Genomic DNA, 14,800 nt, shown 5'->3' with positions numbered 1-14,800 from the left:
TAGGGTAACAAATGGTTCCTTGGGGCACAATACATTCAAGATAGTCCATCACACATTCAAATTATGTAAGGTGAATATTATTCGGTTTTCATCATTCTCTTTAAAAGCTAGCAGGGCTCTGGGACCACCATGTAAACTCACTGAATGTTAAATTGCAATTTAAATTCTCTGTTGAAAGAGGTTTGATTCATGTACAAATACCATTTTATTCCATGTCAACTCATATTTGCAATTACTTTTACTACTTCAATGAAGATACTCAGTTTTATCCATTTTTATGAATCATATACTCTTCTGCTTATTATCTTGTGGCATTCATTCATGTGCCTTATCCTAGATCCAATATTGTAATTATGGCTATATTTTTGGTAATTGACTACTTATCTAGACCTTATCCACTTGACAAAATTGATGATAAATCTTAGAATTGAAGAAAACAAGAATTTCTAAGGCAGTCACAAGTGGATAGTGCTTATTTCGTTAGCAATAAAGAAATTGAGTTAGCAATAAAGCTGTTACTTACCTTGTGATACCTTCTTTTATTTGATATCTTCTTTTATATGATACCTTCTTACATTATTTAATATTTATAATGTTTACACCCTTCATCCCCAACAAGCTTGTACATTTTTAAACTAAGAGGAATATTTTTTAAATTTCAGACATTCCACAATAGCACTTATTCTTTAAGGTAGATAAATAAACATCTTTAAGTGATTGATTGAAAACAAAAATATGTAGTGAATTAATATTTCCATAGTTTACCATAAAGATTGAAACAAATGAAATGTATTGGGGAACCCAGGCCAAATCACCTTTTCCTAATGATTTTCTGTTATTATTTAACAAACTTGATACGTTTCTAAAATTAATGACCTTCCCTCTAAGACCAGAATTTCCTTATTTGACAATACATAATCCAGACTCTTTTGTGAACTTTGCTCTCAGGACCTTTCCAGCAATGACAGATGAACACTCAGGAATTTTGTATAATATTGCTCACAGATCACAATCATTCAATAATAATAGATGATTTAGAAAGACATAGATACATTTGGATAACACAACCTCTTATTAATGTCCCCCAATTTAAAACTCATTCATTCATACCATCCATGGCTTATAGGTTAGAGTCCAAGTGACTCAGCTAACATAAGCCCATCCATGATTCAGCCCTTGCTGACCTCTCCAGGGTCCTCTCCTGCCATTTACTCTTCTTTTCTTTATGCTCCACCAATGCCAAATTTCTTTAAACTTCCTAAAAGAACCATCATATTTCACACCTCTGTGCCTTTTCCTATGTTGTATTCTCTTACAAACCTGGTAAGTAAGTTCAAATTTCAAATCTTCTCCATGGGAAACTTCCTCTCTGAAGCCTTTTCCAATGCTGCACACCAACTGGGAAGATTCTTGTCTCCCTTCTTTATTCCATATTGTGTCTGGACCTTGCACATCACTTAATTTCAATTATCGATCATTTAAAATTACTTCTCTGTTCTACTAAAATATAAGCTGCTTAAGTGCAAAAGCAGTGTCTCCCTATTTCTACCTTAACTTCTGTTTAAGTGTTAGCATGAGCTGAACATATCTGCTACATCTGTTATATTATAAATATATATTTTATATTTTATAGAGACTGTTACAAATGGTAGAATGCTGTTTCTAAATTTTAAAAATTTAATTGATTTTTGTATTTAGAATTGTCAAAGGATAAACCAGAAAATTCTTGCAAGTGAACTGAATGCCCTAGCTCAAGTAATGCACTTATATTTGACAGGATATCTTTGTAGACCTGTGTTCTTGCTATTAAAATTCCAAGTTGAAAAAAAAAATTCCAAGTTGCATGTTCCTAGAACTTGTCAAGGTTAATGTCTGTCAGTGGTTATCTATAAGGTGGGAAGTGTGGCTGAAGGAAGTGAGAAGATAAGAATTTTTATTTGTATTTCAGATAATTTTGTGCTTTCAAAATCTTTACAATATGATGCATGTATATATTTATTCTATTAAAGAAAGAACATAAATAGCATATCTGACCAAACATGGTTCAACAAATGTTTAGTCCCTTTCATTAGAAAGAATATTGTAAAAGAATGGGATTTGAAATAATTTGAAGTTGAAAAGTCTTCTTTATATATCGTCTTTAGTATTCTTGACTAGAGATACTACTAACTTTATCCAAAATCTACTAAAAATCCATATATGAAAATCACAGTAAGTATGTTACCCAATGATTTAGATACATGCTTCCATTTTCCAATTAAAATGAATTTGGAAATACAAACAGATATGATCTGAATAAAATATGTTAATATGTTGTTTTACCTTCCATTTCATCTAATGTTCTTTTTAATTCATCTGGAAAATTATATCCACAAATGTTAGTAATTTGTGAAATTCTGCCTCTATTAGTCAATAATTGCTTATTTAAGTATTTCAAGATCACATTTCCAATGTTAATATTTATTTTTGTTTAAATTTCCTCTTAAGTCTTTCAATATACCTTTTTCTCAATTTGATTTTTAAAAACATCTTTGTTTTTTTTATGTTTTTCTGTACCAATATCTTATTCCCAACTCACATTTGAACAATAGTTTAGTTGAGTAAATTACCATGGGTTCAAGATTATTTTATTGCTTCATTGTTCATTGTTGCAGATAAATGGTCTGGAGTCAACCTTGTTTTTCCCTGTGTTATGCTTTTTTCTTAAGTTTCTGTCTGGACTCTCCTTTTTTCTTGAGGTCATTAATTTCTGAACATGTGCCCTTCCCAGTAAAAGTTGTATTTTTTTTGGTCCTGAATCTATAACTCCTCCAGAAGCTTAAGAAAATTTCTTTGTTGTCTACCACTTATTCATTTATTCATTCAGTCAGTCATTCAAAAGTATTTATTAAGTGCCTACTAGATTCAAGACAGTGCTCTGAATATAAGGGTCAGAGTAGGTGGCAAAACAGAGCAAGAGCCTGCAGTCTGATGAAAGAGACTGCAAATAAAAGCATAAATAAATAATTTGACTGTAATCAGCATTGTAGGAATGAATATGGTAGAGCTGGAGCAAGATGAAGTGCCCCAGATTAGTTTGGAGGAGTATCTTATAAAGCATAAACAAGGAAAGCCTTACGGATATACTGACATTTGAGCAGAGATCTTAAGGAATGAGTCAAACATTTATTTTATGGATGTGTGTCCCAGACAGAGGGAACAAACATATCCAAAGGTTCAATTCTTATTTGAGTTGAAAACATGGAAAACAAGTGCAAGGAATATAAAGAAGGCCGGAGTAGCTGGAATGGAATAAGCAAGGATGAACAAAAGGAGATGAGTTCCGAAAAGTAGTTGTGGCATCTGAACACTAAAGCTCTCATATTATAAAAGGCTCTAATCTCTGTTATCCCTTCTGGCACTTGTGAAATGAATCCTAAATATCCTAGATTTTTCTTCATTTTTCTAACCTTTTTCATTTTTTCCATTTTGATTCCTTTGTACTTTTTACTGTATTAAGATAAAACCCTCATTCAATCTTACAGTTTACCAGTGAATCATCACTTCTATTTTACTGTTCATCTGATGCAGGAAATTTATATGCATAAATATATATATGTTTTGTAATTTCCAGGAATGTGATATAATATTAAATATATCTATTATGGTCTTTGAACTTATGCCTATATTTGTAGATAAGATTCTGCATCAAGTAGTCGCAATGCTCATCTTCAACCCAGTGTGAACTCTATACAAAACCAAGATTCAGATTCTACTTAAGCCTTAGCTTTGTTGGACCATGTGGGCAGCGGGGGAGATTACTGAGTTTACCAGTGATGTGCAGCTTGGCTCTTGATTCCTTCAGCGGGTATGTGTATGGGACTAATAGCAGCAGGCCTGTGTGTAAAGCTCTGATAATACTACTCTGTTTTTCTGACCAAAACCTACACTGGCCTCATCATTTACCATTCTAATTGTGGAATTACTTAACTTTATTCTGAGGACTTACACTGAAGTCAGCCACTCTGATGAAGAAATATTCAAAGAGGCCACTTAGTATATGCATTAACTAGCTTGTCTCTCAAGCAAATAAATATTTCTTCTGTAGGAAAGTTTTTTGTTTCTTTTTTTAAAAAATATATCTAACATTTATGTAGGTGGGATTACTATTGTCTTTGCCAGACCCCTTGAGTTTTCTGTTTTATACAGTATCTTACTGGTCATTTGGTTCTCTTTTTCAACATTGCTGTGCATTTGATTTTCTTTTAAAGATTTTATTTATTTATTTATTCATGAGAGACAGAGAGAGAGAGAGAGAGAGGCAGAGACACAGGCAGAGGGAGAAGCAGTCTCCATGCAGGGAGCCCGACATGGGACTCGATCGCAGGACTCCGGGCCGGGAGTCCTGAGCCGAAGGCAGGCGCTGAACTGCTGAGCCACCCAGGGATCCCCTGCATTTGATTTTACCTTAGTATTTTTCTTTCACCTCACTGGAATTTGAGTATGGATAAATGGTCAATACTTGTGTCTTCCAGCCATGTCCAATTGGATGTATCCTACTGGATATTTACCTGATGTAAATATTACATACTCTCTCCAGCATAATGTTCATAAACAATAGATATTAAGAACAAATTATGCAGGAACATTTATGTACTTGAGAAAGCTTTCCTCTAGACATAATTCTGAGTGGAGATATACACTTGGCATTTTTAAAATCAGAAGTATTAATATAAAATTAAAGGGTAAATATTGACATCTTACACTTTTCTCTATTTTTGCAGTTTATAGATATTCATTTCTTCCATTTTCATTTTTGTGGTTTCTAATAGAATGAAGCAAATAAACTTATTTTTCTTCACAACAGTGAAATACTAACTAAATATATTGGTTTCTGAAAAATAATGGAATCTAATACCAGGTCCCCCAAACAACTATTTACTTGATAAATAGATTTTTTTCAGAATCTACAAGAATATTTTCCAAATCCACCCCCCCATTTTCAAATATTAAGTAGATTTAATTCTCAGAATAACAAAGTTCTTGAATAAGTCAACTCAAAGATTTTTATCTCTTATTACTTTGACCATTTTACTGTAAAAAAGGATACTTATGCATAAATTAGTGTAACATATTTTACTATCAAAAGAAACTTCTGATAATTCAAATCTTAATAAAAATTTTGTTCTAGAACTACACATTTTTCTCCTGAGAAGTTGGGTTACCATGTCAAATTTCCTGAGATAACAAAACTATCATTTTTCCAAAAAAATAAATACAAGTAACAGTACGAAGAGAAATCTGAAGTTCAAGGATTTCATTACTGGAATGTGTTATTTTTACTACATACTTTTATGTTAAAAATGATATCACAAATGCCAAGTGTGTTGCTTCTCATCTTAGACATCTTTTTCTGGCTAGGCATACCCATAGGCCTTCTGAAAAGGAAGCCAACAATTTAAATGGAAATATTAAAGAACTGGTATAAAGAGAGATGCTCAGAATAGAGAAAAGAAGAGGGATTGATTGCATTGAATTCATCATTATTTAAAAATATGTAGAACATAAATGTATTTATTATCTCAGATCATAAAGCAAAGATTAATGGTTGGAGAAGTCATAAGGAATTTTATTTTAAGTCAGTATGAGATAGCCTTTTATAAAAACCTATATACTCAACAATGGGTCTTGTTCATCTGAGAAGTAGTAAACCTCCAGTTTTTGGAAGTGTGGAGGATAAGATTGGGATGCCTTTTGTCAAGAAAATTATAGAGGAAATTCCAGGACTATGGAATTTAAACATTTATTTTAAATATAATTTAAATATGTCTAAGGTTCTGTTTCAAAGGCTTTATAATCTTTTCCTAAATATTGTTTTAACAAATACCAGGTCAAAAGTTATATGTCTTTGATTCAGGTTAGATTAATTCTTTAGAAAGCTAGTTGCTGTTTTGCTTTTGGTAAACAACAGATTTTGTTTTACTTCGTTAAGTAATCTCATTTATTAGCAATATTCTAAATGAATTTCTTTCTAAAATTACAAAAATAGTAGAATATAATTTGATTATTATTTATGTTATTTTAAACTGTTCAGTGGTGTTACTTGGTTACTTGGTTTAATCTGTTCAGTGGTGTTGCTTTCTTGGAACATAAATATGATGTTTACATTATAAGAATCTGGGGATCCCTGGGTGGCGCAGCCGTTTGGCGCCTGCCTTTGGCCCAGGGCGTGATCCTGGAGACCCGGGATCGAATCCCATGTCGGGCTCCCAGTGCATGGAGCCTGCTTCTCCCTCTGCCTGTGTCTCTGCCTCTCTCTCTCTCTCTCTCTCTCTCTGTATGACTATCACAAATAAAAAAAAAAAAATTAAAAAAAAAAAAAAAGGAATCTGGGATGCCTGGGTGGCTCAGTGGCTGAGTGTCTGCCTTCGGTTCAGGGCGTGATCCTAGTCTGGGGATCGAGTCTTGCATCAGGCTCCCTGTAAGGAGCCTGCTTCTCTTTCTGCCTATGTCTCTGCCTTCTCTCTGTGTCTCTCATGAATAAATAAATAAAATCTCTGGGAAACGAACTAGGGGCGGTGGAAGGGGAGGTGGGCGGGGGGTGGGGGTGACTGGGTGACGGGCACTGAGGTGAGCACTTGACGGGATGAGCACTGAATGTTAGTCTATATGTTGGCAAATTGAACACCAATAAAAATAAATTTATAATAAAAAAATAAAATCATAAATAAATAAATAATCTAATCCTTCCATGATTAAATTTTACCAAACAATTATTGTGAATTTTATTTTATTTTATTTTTTTTTATTGTGAATTTTAAAGACTGCATATACAATAGTTAGCAATTATTTTCTTTCTTTTACCCAAGGTGCATTTTTTGGTAAAGCTGATAGGTTTGAGAGCTTAAGTGCATGGTTAGGACACTTTAAATAGAAAGGAGTAAAAGGGGTTAGTAATATTTGTTACCTACATATAGAATCTTTAATATCTTCAGCTACAGATTATCTCATAGGTCTCCATTTCTAATAGCACCGAAATTGAGTGGTTCCTTATGGGTTATTTAAATAAGAATCAGAGAAAAAATAAATAAATAAATAAATAAATAAATAAATAAATAAATAAGAATCAGAGAAAATGCACACTATCTAGAAATGCCTTATGTAAATAACTCCTTATAGCAAAATACAAACAAATCTATTACAACATATTAACTGCCAGAGAAAAAAAGACATTTGTCACTTTAAAAATCTCTATATTGATTAGGATTTTTCTATTATTTTTCCATGCTTTTTTGTGAAATCAACCATAAACTATCCTTGTAGTTGACAAAGACCTAAAAATAATGTTATGACAGAAATTAGCTAGCTGCTCACCAAATCTTTACACTTTCTTCCTGAACACACAGCTAGAATGCATTTTTCAGATTTCCTTGTAGTTTCCATATTCTTCCACTCATGAACCTTATTCTCCACCCTCCCTTGTTTGAATCTGGATGTAGATGATCCAGAGAAGGACTCTGAGGCCTCTAGAATTGAGAAACAACAGAAAGAGCCTGGGTCCCTGAATATCTATGCAAAGCAGTACCATCACCCATCCCTACCAACCTGCATTGGAATATGACAGGAGCAAGAAATAAAGTGTAGTTTGTGGGTTGTGTCCGTGGAACTTTATGAGAAAGTATCATCAATCTTATCACTAAAGATATAAAATACCTATTTCAGTGTAACTTTGCTCTGTTTATTTTTATTTTTTTAAAGCTATTTATCTTAGAGAGACAGAGACCACACAGGAGAAGGGGCAAAAGGAGAAGGAGATAGAAACTTAGGCAGATTCCTTAATGAGCTGGGGGCCCAAAGTGGGGTGGATCTCACAACCCAGAGATCACGACCTGAGTCAAAACCAAGAGTTGATCACTTAACTGACTATGCCACCCTTATTTTTTTAAGGGTATTTATCTTTAGATAATCTGAGAGTTCTTCAGTAAGAACAACCAAATGTGTCATTCATCTATGTAATTTTTGGCTTCTGAGCTATAATGGGAAATGTACAATTTATTTAATTAAGTAATTAATTAAAAACCCAGGAACCAATCAAATGAAATTAAAAGTAGCAGATAAATACAAGGAGGGCAGTGGATTATCAACCTTAGATACTCCCCAGGTTAAATTATATTTGCAATAGGCAATAAAGGTACAATAATAATAACGTAATCATAAAACTCACTTATTCTATCAGTGAGGCAACATGCTCTGGGGTTACCAAGAAAGACAGGGTAGCTTGGACAGATGACAGTAGTAGTAAGCACACCTGATGATTCTACTAGTGAGTTCTATGTGCAAAGCTACCTGGATAATAGTTAATAATTTCCAGGTTATACTAGACTTTCAAAAATATTTAATTTTTAAATTTAAATTAAAACCAGTGGTGGGCAGCCTGGGGGCTCAGCACGTTAGTGCCGCCTTCAGCCCAGGGCCTGATCCTGGAGACCTGGGATCAAGTCCCATGTCAGGCTCCCTGCATGGAGCCTGCTTCTCCCTCTGCCTGTGTCTCTGCCTCTCTCTCTCTCTCTTTCTCTTTCTCTCATGAATAATAAATGAATAATCTTATAAATAAATAAATAAATAAATAAATAAATAAATAAATCCAGTTGCACATGTGTCAAATAATGTGACATCAGGCTTTATACATTTCCTTGCTAGAAAAAGGATGAGAGGGAAAGGTATTGAGAGAAAAGTGATAAGAGAGAGTGATAAAACGAGAAGGATTAAAAAAAAGTTAAAGAAATTTGTAAAAACAAAAATTTGGGATTCTAGATTTAAAAACTTCTAATAATAAAGCTGTGTTAAAGAGATTATAGTATATATTCTAAATATTTATTATCATTATTGTGTATATACATACATTTAATTCTAAATGTAGTAGAAAATTAAAAATAATTAAGCATTACCCGAAATGGATTCCTAACAGAATAGAATAATATGTTGACCATATATGAAATAATGCATTCTAAATTGTAAAAGGATTTAGAAGATGGAAAATATACTTTCTGTCAGGTGTTGAGAGACAAAATGTGCTTTCTTTATCATTGGTTCAGGAAACAACTAATTTACTTGTCTCATAAGTACATCTCAACTTTGCTAGTGATTCAGGATATATCTTTTTGTTTTTTGGATCTGTGAAAATGTGTTTTACTTTATATTTATAAAACAATTTCTTCATGACTAGAAACAAATTGTAAGAAACAGTTAAATAGTCAAGTCATTTAAATAATTTAGGACTATCACAAATATGTAAAAAATAGTTTTTAAGTTAAACAGTTACGTTTAAGTTATTTGCCTGCACTTACAATGGAATCATTAGATATGTGTCAAAATGTAAGATCTGAAACAAATAGCTGAGTTGTGAATAGTGTCAGCTGATTTTTTCACTATTAGCTTATTCTGAATTTTGTGTATAACCTATGTATGCATATGTACATACACAAATATATGAGCATATGTATTATGTGTATATGTAGGAGTATAGGTAGAGAGTATATATGTAGGAGAGCTTCCTCTTGCCATTTCTTTCTCTTCCTGTACAATTTAGTTCTGAAGCCATAATAGGGGGCAGTTCCAGCAAGGGAGGGTGGTCTCCAGAACAGGATGTGGAGGCCTTTGCAGGACCTGATGACATCTCCCTAGTAGGGTTGCGTGGCATGGGACATTGGAGCCTGAGAGGGCGGCTGGGGGCATCCAGATAGAGGGACAGTAGAAACAGAGTGTCTGAGCATGCTCAGAGTAAGGATGAAGGGGTAGGGTTCAGTGCTCAGTATGTTAGCCTGAGTAATTTGAGATGGTGGCTGCTTGGGAGGGCTGCCCCATGCAGGGCATAAGAGCATAAGAAAACTAAGTACAGGTTCTCTCAGAAAGTTCCAGAAACTCTGCACAAGATTTTGTAGTTTAGCAGGGTAGGGAGGGTACCTGCATATGGTGCTACCAAGGACTGGTATTGGTGCCTGAACAGGATAAGGACATTCACTTGGAAGGGGGACAGGTTCACTGAGAAGACACTGAGAATATGACATTTAAGTACACTAGAAATGAATTATAAAGAAAGCCACATGAATTTGGGCAAACGAGACTAAGAATTTATTTGAATAGTGCAGATAAATTATCTTTGTGTGCTATAGTCTTCTACTGTGTTATTTTACAGAGAAATAGTATGAAAGTAATAACACTTATTATAGTTTAAAAATCTAATGAATCATTACTATTATTTCAAAAGAAAAATAGTGTCGGCAGCAGGGTAGAGATGGAATGTGGGAGGATATCATTATCTAGTACATGAACAAAATCCTACTCTTATAAAAAAAAATAGACGATGCTACCAGGAAATCTTTACATGCACTGGTCAACATTTCTTACACATAGAAGAGGATCTAGTGTTTCCACTCCCCGTATATGTTTAGTGTGTCACCCTGGACATTGGCTAATGTTGAACATCTGTTTTTTTGTTTTCATTGAAAGATGTCTCATTTGGACTGCCAAACAGAGAATGGGGTCATTAGTTATCCTACAGTGTGAAGTTCTCCAGCAGATTATCCTCGTATGAGGGAAATAATAGGAAAGCGATAGCCACTACATTTAATCCTAAAGTTTGCTTTACACTGGGAGTCAGTACAGGCATGATTCCAAAAGTGATTGCCAAACTATCATAAATCTTCAACTAAAAACACAAGTAGTTTTATACAGCATTTATCACCGGGGAATCACAGTAAACTGCTATTATCTGAATACGAAAGTAAAAAGCAAAAGTAACAAAAAATATATGTCAGTGTCTGCTGAATTACCAAGGTTTGAATTATATTAAGTGTAGGTTGCATTCATACATGTTTGCTGAAATGAGTAATCAATGTGACTTATTCTCTATTACATTGTTTATTGGATTATTTTATTAACTGTGACATATTGTCCATCATGTTGAATAACTGGAAACTTACTATTTTATGTGAAATATCATATTCCAGAAGAGAAATAAGTTGCTGTATATTTTATCTTTAATATTTTTATATGTGATATAATGTATAAAACTAAAGTCATTATCATTTGGAAAGTCATTATCATTTGGAATTTTTTTTTTTTGCTATACATAGGCCACAAGGTACTATTACAGGATTTTTTTTTAATTTTTATTTATTTATTTATGATAGTCACACAGAGAAAGAGAGAGAGGCAGAGACATAGGCAGAGGGAGAAGCAGGCTCCATGCACCAGGAGCCCGACGTGATTCGATCCCGGGTCTCCAGGATCACGCCCTGGGCCAAAGGCAGGCGCTAAACCGCTGTGCCACCCGGGGATCCCCTATTACAGGTTTTGATATGAACAGCTCAAATGTTAAGTGGTGCTCTCTTTTTTTTCTACTTAAATCTGTTTTTTATTCATGTGTTTGTGCCCTTCTAAATTATGTAAAATATAATAGAAGAGCAATCATGTCCTTCTAAAATGTGAAAATATCCTTTTGCATTTGATAACAAGAATCTTCCTATTAGTAAAAATAGCTCTTAATAGTTGTTATTGATAGACTGTTATTAAAATAGTCACTAGTTTTTAATTTTTAGGTACATTTTATATAAACATTCAACATAAATGTAGACCTACATTCACTCACTGTGTTCATAATTTGAATTAAAAGCAATTAAATAAACCCTCGTGTGTTTGCAAAAAAAAGAATAAATAAATAAATAAATAAATAAATAAATAAATAAATAATAAAAGCAATTAAAAACAAAAATGAACTGGTGCAGCCACTCTGGAAAACTGTGTGGAGGTTCCTCAAAGAGTTAAAATTAGATCTGCCCTACGACCCAGCAATTGCACTGCTGGGGATTTACCCCAAAGATACAGATGCAGTGAAACGCCGGGACACCTGCACCCCGATGTTTCTAGCAGCAATGTCCACAATAGCCAAACTGTGGAAGGAGCCTCGGTGTCCATCGAAAGGTGAATGAATAAAGAAGATGTGGTTTATGTATACAATGGAATATTCCTCAGCCATTAGAAACGACAAATACCCACGATTTGCCTCGACGTGGATGGAACTGGAGGGTATTATGCTGAGTGAAATAAGTCAATTGGAGAAGGACAAACATTATATGGTCTCATTCATTTCGGGAATATAAAAAATAGTGACAGGGAATAAAGGGGAAAGGAGAGAAAATGAGCAGGAGATATCAGAGAGGGAGACAGAACATGAGAGACTCCTAACTGTGGGAAACGAACTAGGGGTGGTAGAAAGGGAGGTGAGTGGGTGGTGGGGGTGACTGGGTGACGGGTACTGAGGAGGGCACTTGATGGGATGAGCACTGGGTGTTATGCTATATGTCGGCAAATTGAACACCAATAAAAAAATGATCATATACACAGAAGAAATGGAATAATAATTTCAATGTGATGTAGCACTGCAGAAATCATGTTGAGCAAATCTTTATTTTAAAAATTTGGAACCATTCTAATTTCATCCTTCTGTTTCTTAGTTGTTTTCTAATTTATAAAATGGAAGTGTTATGAAGATAAAGAATACCTGGAAAGCCTATGTATGTGTGTGACTTTATATGAATATAAGTTATGTATGTACTTGATAATTATCCATTATAAGCTACCAATAGAATTTTATTTCAAAACCCTGTTTGTCCTGAAAATCTGACTCTGTCTTCATATCTGATGTTTTGCTCAAATTATTCCATCTCTTTTTGTTGTGTGCCTGTTCAACATCTCTGCCATTGTTTCCTAGCTGCCCACAGTTATACATGTTCAAGGTTTGCCTTGATTTTAAATCTAGTAGTTTGAATCACAGTAGAGAATACCAAATAACTGAAAAAGTATAGCTCATTTCATCAATCTAATCTTGTTTTCTTATAGGAGGATGTCAAAAGTGAATATTTGCAAAGGGAACAAAAGAAAGATTGGAAAAATTTCAAGGTATAGTACTATATATTGCAACAAAATGTAAAATAACTAATCATTCCTTCCTTCTTGTAGCCCATATCAAATTAGTGATATCTTTTTCAGAGAGGATGAATATTAGGGAAAGTAAGTATAATAAGTTGATATTAAAGAAAACAGTTCTACTGAAAAAATTGTTGAATTTTTTATAGCTTAATATTGTCTTATAAGAAACATATAAAATAAATTTGTAGTAATTCTAACTTTTCCCCCAAATTTAGAGGGAAGAATATGCATTGAATTCCAATTGTGTGCTAAGAAATTTATAAATGCTCTATCATTTAACCTCCTTAACTACAATTATTGTTTTTCTTATTTCATGGCAGAATAATCTAAGGACTTGGAGATTAAGAATTTGTTCAAATGACACAGAAAGCTAGTATAACTGCCAGTAATACAACTTAGGTTTGCCCAATTCCAGAAGCAATGAGTTATTTTTAATTTTATGGTTCTTTCCATGAGAGCTTTAGCATGAAGTTGGCAAGTGAGGATAAAACTATCTTTATTTTGTAATATATATGCCAAAAGAAAAATTAGTGACTATGGTGATTTTCACACTGCTATGGAATTAATCTCAATTTTTGGCACTTGAAAATTTGACTTCCAGAGTCATTATTATTATCACCATCATCATCACCACTATCCCCACCATCACTTATCCAACAGTGAGTGAAACCCTTTAAGTATCTCATTTGTGTTACTCTTTGAGTTTAGAAACAAACAAAAAAAAAGGATAACTCTGGAGACTATGGGACAGCTAAGACACATAATCGCCAATATTCATATATTGAAAATTTTAAAATACAATGTAAGGAAATAAAGACAAATGTTACATTTTAAGGTAACAAACTGTCTTTATTTTTCTGGCTAACATGATGATTAATATGGTATGAGACACCACATAATTAATAGAAAATAAAAATAACAGGCAGAAATTTTAAATAGGGCATTTTATTTTAAAAAAATCCCAGTGCTGTGTAATTTAATCTCTTTTTAACTTATTTTATTTAAATTCAATTATTAACATTTAGTGTATTATTGGTTTTAGATGTAGAGTTCAGTAATTTCTCAGTTGCATATAACATCCAGTGCTCCTCACATCACGTGCCCTCCTGATTGCCCGTCATCCAGTTACCCCACCCCTCCTAATTTAATCTCTTTAACTACAATTATTGTTTTTCTTAAATTATGGAAATAAATAAATAGAAACAATGTTATAGATTTTCAAGCAGCTCAATATTAGGCTCTGACTCTAGGATACCATAGGTAAACACTGCACGACTATTATGTGACCTTAAGCCCAATATGTATTTCTCCTTTATATTGTAAGCAAGTAGGGTAGGATGGGAACACTGACCCATTCAGTAAGAACAAGTATGTCAGAAAAACTTTCCAAATATTTATTTCTATTAAGAGAACAGTGAAACAAAGAATGGGATGAATTCCCACATCAAAACACTACTTCCTATAGCCATCTGCAATGATGAAGGCTTTGGCAGAGTGACAGTTTGCTCTTGCCTTGAAAAATCTCCTGTTTGTGTTCTTGATAAGTTAGTTCTTATGAGTTTGTCCATATTATCAGTTAGTGAGCACTGGTTTAACTCCCACCAAGATTTGCATTGTTCCAAATATTATAACTTACTAAAGATTAAATATTTTTCCTTTTAACTTCAGGTTCTTTTCATAATAAAATCTGATCATTTCTTTAATCCTATACCCCAAAATAAATAAATATTTAATACTTGCCCATTATTCCCTTAAGAAATCCAAATCTGTTTTTAAAAATTTGCATGTGATTTTTTAAGAACTTTGCCTCTATCAAAATCTTCTGCCCTAG

At 33.4% G+C, this 14,800-nt stretch overlaps 1 protein-coding gene across 16 annotated transcripts in view; it reads left to right on the top strand.

The window, feature by feature from the left end:
• The window catches only part of CNBD1 (cyclic nucleotide binding domain containing 1), a 531,858-nt gene that overhangs the window by 450,214 nt on the left and 66,844 nt on the right, over positions 1-14,800 (top strand). For 15 of the 16 annotated variants that reach the window (XM_072804016.1, XM_072804017.1, XM_072804015.1 and 12 more), the window contains one exon: positions 12,880-12,939. In XM_072804016.1, coding sequence (XP_072660117.1) covers positions 12,880-12,939 — 60 coding nt within the window. Of the gene's footprint in view, positions 1-3,674; positions 3,848-12,879; positions 12,940-14,800 lie in introns of those variants that run through there. The other variant, XR_012019914.1, reaches the window with a different exon arrangement.

Source organism: Canis lupus, chromosome 28 (genome assembly GCF_048164855.1).
Source record: "Canis lupus baileyi chromosome 28, mCanLup2.hap1, whole genome shotgun sequence".
Taxonomy (NCBI): domain Eukaryota; kingdom Metazoa; phylum Chordata; class Mammalia; order Carnivora; family Canidae; genus Canis; species Canis lupus.
This window is presented reverse-complemented; position numbering and strand designations above follow the sequence as displayed.